This window comes from Anneissia japonica, unplaced genomic scaffold (genome assembly GCF_011630105.1).
Source record: "Anneissia japonica isolate Jap-2015-1 unplaced genomic scaffold, ASM1163010v1 scaffold324_len738069_cov173, whole genome shotgun sequence".
Lineage (NCBI taxonomy): Eukaryota > Metazoa > Echinodermata > Crinoidea > Comatulida > Comatulidae > Anneissia > Anneissia japonica.
Window position 1 is genome coordinate 458453 of NW_022692196.1, and position 7057 is coordinate 465509.

The following is a 7057-nucleotide window of genomic DNA, read 5'->3' on the forward strand; positions in this document are numbered from 1 at the left end:
GATTTTAACAATTTAGGGGTTTCAAAGGCTTATTTAATCGATTTTAGAGTCTACTAATATGTAGAAAATACATATAATTTTTTCTCTCCGCCTCTGCAACACCCCCCCCCCCGGGCTACCCCGCTGGGGTCACCTCTGCCTGCTTCCATCAGAACCCTATAATGATGAACCTTAAATCTTTGATTAAATCTTTGATAGAATGGCCTGCAGAATTACAGTTTTCACTTAAGGAAAACCTTTTAGGTTATACTTGACAGATTTTGATTGATTCTCAAACGGAGTTTTGGCTAATCTCCGTCTCACCTACATGGTTACCTTTGTTACATATGGCACAATATATAATACCACAGTAGCTAGGTTCATTTGGGATTTATACCAAGATGAAGTAGCTGATCTAGTTGCTAAGTTAATTGAATTAAAATCATTAATTGCGTTCAATGGTTAGTATAAGTATAATATAAGCATGCAACTGTGACCATCCCATGACCAAGCAGGAGTCTGATTGGTCTATCCCTGGATTTTAGCCTCTCCCGCTGAATAACTTCCTGCCTTATCAAGCGACTCAGTCACTGGCAGTGGCGGACCGTAGTGTAAAGTGCTGGTTACTTTTTGTTGTTGTCATTGTATTGTAGGACCATATTGTAAAACAGCGGTAAGATCTCACCTGTATATGTTATCCTGCCTAAAGATATTTTAAATAAAATAAAATAAAATAATATATATATAATTTTTTTTTATAGCATTTGTATATATATAACATATATATAAAAATTATAATATATAATAATAATAATTATAATATAATTATATAATAATTATATATTATAATTTTTATTATTAAATATATAATTTATATATATGTATATATATATATATATATAAATATACATATGTTTTAGTTCATAGGGAATTAACTGAAGACGCACTGTTGTCCTGTGAATGTGTTAGAGATGTCAATCATATATCTATTTGTTATTGATTCATTACTTTTTACACATACAGATTTATTTATCTTAATGAGATATCATATATAGAAGATGGATCTTTTAGCGGAACCAGCCTCCAGACTATGTAAGTAAAATTGCACCCGTTAAAAGAAGAATATTGGTATCGTTATAATTTTACTTTGATTCGATAAACATCTGGCTGTCGATGCAATTACTTTATTAATTTCAACCTTGCTTTTGTAGCTATATCTACGGTAATAAATTAACGAAAATCACAAGTGAGATGTTTAACGTACAAATTGGATCACTTAAATATCTGTAAGTAAGAAGTAAATTGTAAGATTGAATAATAATAATGATGTTGATGATGATAATGATAAAAATAATAATAATAATAATAATAATAATAATAATAAAAATAATAATAATAACTAGACTTACTATGTCTGGTTGTACAACAGAACATAGGGCTTTTCCTCACTGTTATACAGAAATAAAGTTGAAATTGCAAGAAAAAAAAAAGTCGTTGAAAAGTACAAAGTAAAAAAAAAAAACATGGAAACCCAAAATACTTATAGTACTAATCAAATTATGGAGAAAAAAAATGAAACCCAAGTTCACACCTACCGCGAAATTTGTGGATTTGAACTATTGCTGCAGTGGTAATATTGAGGAAGGCCAACTTGGAGACTCATAACCATTGCGCAATATTATGAGCCGACCGTGTATAGGACAGTGCATTTTCCGTTCATAGTGATTCATTGAGTGAAAGCAAAAATTGTTCATGCATATCACAGTAGTTTTTAGTTTAACATAGCTGCAGCTGGTTTAAACGCTTTAAAAAAGGCAAATTGTGTTTATATAATGTAATCAACTGTCAAAAAAAAAAGAAACAATCTTTAAGTGGTCCTCACCTACTGCGTATCGTCACCAAAATTTGATCATTGACGAACTGGATCGTCCCCAACACATAATAATTTCTTCCTTGTATCCTGGTTAAACTTTCCCGAAAGTTGAATTCGGGTCATCCATACCCTATCCCGGATTGTCATAAAAATGTAATCATATCTTCTTGATAATTTGATTAAACTTTCCCAAAAGTTTCATTGAGATCAGTTGACTAGATTTTTTAATATCTGGTGTAGTGTGTTTGCCCTTAAATCCCTTTAATTTGTCATCACATCTACAACCCACTCTAGATTGACACTATTAGGAGGCACATACTTGATGTATGGTCTATTCTACGACAAAGTATGGAAAAGACCTAAGCATGGAAAGTGACCAAAGTGCCACCCGGAATAACCCAGTGCTAAAAGATAGGAAACGGATATGGATGAACAAAGAGGAAAAAATATTAGAACAAAAACAATGGCTTTTCCAGCTACTGCAGTCTATTCAATAAATTAAAAATCAGGAAAGGGTGATTTATTTAACTCAAACAATTATTTTTTTTTATCATGGCAATTTTGTGATCAACAATATCAAACGCTTAATAAAAAAAGTCGGTGAAAGTAAGGGTGCATACATTATTAGGGAGTTCAGAGTTCGCCATAATATAATGGTAGATGTCAATTAGACAATGGGTGGTGGAAATGCGTTTTTGGTTGCCAAGTCGACCGAATTAGCCACCAAAACAAACATCAAAACAAACCGCTAGGTGACAGTTTTTCCAAACAATAATAAGCCTTCGCTCAAATCAATTTTAACAGTTTTTAAACTCATTAAACTTATTTGTTTGTACATTTTATCGTAAGATAACTTATCGAAAAGCCTTGGTAAATATTCCTTTAATAAATGTCAGAATTTTGATTCGTTAGAATTAAAATGGTTTGGAATTTGAAATAAAGAGTTGAAAAACTTGAATATGTTTGCAAGGCCTCGTCGCGTGAAGACGGGCCTAGCCCTAGACTACAAACAACTTTCTTTCTTCTGACTCATTGGTGATCGTAGTCAAAAGAAACATCTTATTTTACAATTCATTTGTCCAATAGCTTAAATATTTTATAACAGAAATTGCAACAAAATTTAAGCTGAATGTGTACCTCTAAATCAACAACAAAACTCTTAATATTTTTAGTCTGAATGGAAATGTAAATCAAATCAGCCACTCATGAATCTCATACCCACTGGGCGAAACACTGATGACGTCATCTTTAGCGACTAACATACATATATTGGCCGTATTAAACTGGTCGTTCTTTGTTAAACCAGGCTCACCTGCGCAGTGGTAAAATCCTACTCAACGAAGACGACCAGTCGAATAGAAAACTTGCAAATACTCGACAAAACAAAATGGCTGTAAAGTTTAATACCACAATGCACGTTGCGTAATCAAGATTGCTTCAACTTGTGGTAGTATGGGTTTTTCGTAAAAAATATTTTCATCCAGTTTTTGAATTCTGTTAGCCTACAATTATTTTTTGACTCCATGTGAGTAAATATTATAATTGTTATTTTATGAAATTTAATCTAAGTTATATTAACACAAATGTTGTTTATAAACTCACCAATCGGCCATGTTTTTCTTGGTCACGTGGATAACTTAACGCTGATTAACGCACTCTGGTTTACGTTAACTTTCGTTGTCAACGAAGTCTACCGTACTCGCGCGATTAAGCGCCCCGTTTGGATAAGCGCCCCTCTCGAATAAGCGCGAACGTGAACATTTCCTTAAGCGCCTAATTTGAATAAACGCCCCCCAATAATCAAATCAATCCTGGGACTGTGGATGTTGGCATGATTTGAGTATGGAGATACATTCTCATTTAGTCAATATCAAAATTAGGATATCTAACTTGAACAGATGTCTAGCCTAGTCCTACTCCTTTTCCAACAATTTGCACCTTTAACACATTCTCATCTAAGTTTTCAAGAAAACCTGCAATGATCATGCCGTCCTGCTAATCTCAATCGGCCGATGGTCAACAAGCTAACCACCACCACTAATTTTCATCTGCTATTCTGTTGTTATGTAATATTGTACTCACAACATTCTTGTCATGACCTCCGCGACAGGTCAAAAAGTTTGAGGGAATAGTACTTTCTATTGCCCAGCTTCTTAACCAATCAGATGCCTACAATCTATGTATGATGTATATAATTCAGTCTATTGTCTCAAATGAATTGCGCCAAGGTCGGAAAATTTTAGTCACTTTATTACGTTCTGCTGTTTTAGAAACAGTAAAAGTGAGTGACATGGGTCTTAATTTATGTATTGTAGGGGAGGGGGAAGACCTTATGGACAGGTATGAAATTTGCTTTTGAGAGGGAACTTTTTTCTGGGTAAGAGAGGCATTAAGTTTGCTGAATTCATAGAATTCATTTTGAAGGTTTTTTTCATGGATTCCATCCGGACCTGAGTTGGCAATAGAAATGTTGTTTAGATCTTGGCATATTTCCCAAAGGTGAATTNNGCGCAAGGGAATGGCAAGAAGACTGGTACTATACAGGGTTTATGAGATATTGATTAGAAAAAAAAAAACTGACCATGGTTTTAATGGCATTGGCAGTGCTAATTTGATCCTCAGAATCAATTTTCGGGACAAGTATGGTGGTGGATGGGGAGGGGGAAGGGCTTATATTTGTTAAATTCGCCGCAAAGTTAACTCGGATCATCCGATTGTTCTTGATGTAAAACAGCTTTGACTATCTCAAAGCGTTCTGCAAATGATTGGACGGCCGGGTTTTTAAATCTGTAGTATCTTTCTGTTACAACGGAATGTATTATTGCAGCCAACTAATATGTAGACCCTCGACTGATAGCAAACGGCCGTGTAATTACGATTATGATCATATAATAATATAATTTAAAAAGATATATATATATAAACACGTTATATTTTCATTGCGGATTTTTTGGACTCAGTACGGACTCCAAAAGTATGCATTTTCTTTTAGTTTTATAGCGTATGCGGATTTTATAAGTCCGCAATGACAATATAAAGATGTGTATAAGAGACAGGTTTAAAGTCGGAGGCGGATTTTAAGGGAGACAGATATACACTTGTATAAAGAAATAATTATGGGTTCCAACACAGGGGTGCGTGGATTTTGAATTCCTCCAGAAGTCGAAACTTGTGAAATTCGAATATTGTTATAGTGACTGCATTAAGCTTTCAAAACAATCTGATAGTACTACGTTGAAAACAAACTGAATAAATATACTTGTACAATGCTTTTATTTAGTATCTGTATATAATTGAAGAAGAAATATGTGGTAGACACCATTAAAAATAATAACTGATGCCTAGTTGTTGTTGTCAAGTGCAAGTGGATTGAATAATTATTCATTCATTAAACAACATTTATTTCCGTAAATGTTAAACAATATTTATAGTCAACATTATTATAACAAGAATATATGTAAATAAATTAATAATATGAAAAACGATTCACTAGGATCTTTAATGGCAGATATAAATATCTTTTCACGTAGGATACTCACAGAAACAACATAATTTAATTAAAAATATTAAAAAGGCAAATTATACGCCATGCTTAAAATATTGGAACCACGCTTTAAAAAAATATTAATGCAAATGTAAGGTCAATAAACAGACTTAGCGTGTCACTTGCTGTACTAAAATAGTAATTGCTTGTATCCACCCTTTAGAATTGTGTGCACCACCCTTAAAATTTTGAGGACATTTTCTGATATTTCACCATTCTTCAAAATTCCTGGTGAAAGGGTTGCCATGGGGAACATAAGACAACGAAGAAGGTGAACACAGTTCCATAATAAAAATACTGTCCCTAAAGGTAAAATTTGACAATGTTAAGGAGAACCACAGACGACAAAAGAATTCCCCTTAAAATATGTTTTAAATGTAGTAGTAGTATCCGTCGACAAGCAATCAAGAAAAAACTAAACTGGAACAACTCTCTCGACACGAAATGTTTAGTGTATCATACAAACGTTTAAATACCTGCCTCTGACCACAAGCAATCAAGACAAGACTAGACAAGAACGACTCGCTCGACACGAAAATTTTAGCTGTATATACCTGTCCATAATTTTATTATTAGTTTATTTACAAACATTCAAATACCTCTGACCGCAAGCAATCAAGGAAAGACTAGACAAGAACAAACACGCGCGACACGAAAAGTTTAGTGTATTATACAAACGTTGAGACCGCTACACAACAGCCTTTGCTTTTAGATTTGAGCATGAAGGCAAGGCAAAAGCAGCTTTCTTAGCTACGTTTTTTGTCCGCTTATCGGTTAAAAAACGTATTTCATTTTTATTTTATCACTGAAAGCAACTACTGTAAAATGTTTAGCCCATAAATATGATGTGTGTGAAGAAAACATTAAACAATATTTTAATTTGGACCTTCAAAAAGCAGTTAAAATGAAATGGCTATGAATTAGGGGGGGGGGGGCTAAAGCCTGTTCAGCCCCCTCTAAATCCGCCCCTGATATGAATAGTGATGATTATGATGATAGTGATGAACATTGTATTGTGTAAAATAGGCCTGTCCATTTATGGAAATTCTTATGCATTCGCCAAGACAGTACACTTCAACTATTTATTAATTTTGAAAGAATTAATTATAAAAACAAGTAAAATATTTCAAACAATATCAATTGTTACAATTGCTGTCTTTAAATAGCTGTAGTTATATATTTAATACTATATTTACCATTTATTAATTTTGAAACAACTAATGATAAGAAATATTACTGTAATATTACCGTATTACTGTCTTATAGTTATATATTCAATAATCCTATTGAAGATATGGAGCATGGAGCATTGTCCCCTTTTGCACCAAACTCAACAGTGTAAGTATCGATCAACATATACTTTTAAAATAGGCATGTATAGTATTCTTTATTCGCACTGCACTTAAAAAAACAATAAACAACAAGAAACACAATCAAAAATTACGTACAGACATCTCACAAAATGTCATAAATAATCTATAATGCTACGCCATTGCCTCTTGTTGAAGTGATCTGTAAATTTATATTTATGAAAGTAAAAAAATGTAAGTAAAGGGCAAAATACTGAAAAACAACAATGCTGTGGGAAACAATGGCTGGATCTGATAGAAATACAAATTTTATAAGCAACAGCTAAAAGAAGCCCATCTAAGTGTCCCAAA

At 33.2% G+C, this 7057-nt stretch overlaps 1 protein-coding gene across 1 annotated transcript in view; it reads left to right on the top strand.

Annotated features, from left to right (window-relative positions):
• The window catches only part of LOC117100198 (leucine-rich repeat-containing protein 15-like), a 43420-nt gene that overhangs the window by 31481 nt on the left and 4882 nt on the right, over positions 1-7057 (top strand). Inside the window, exons 11-13 of the mRNA XM_033239791.1 lie at positions 1003-1071; positions 1191-1265; positions 6663-6734. Coding sequence (XP_033095682.1) covers positions 1003-1071; positions 1191-1265; positions 6663-6734 — 216 coding nt within the window. The remainder of the gene's footprint in view (positions 1-1002; positions 1072-1190; positions 1266-6662; positions 6735-7057) is intronic.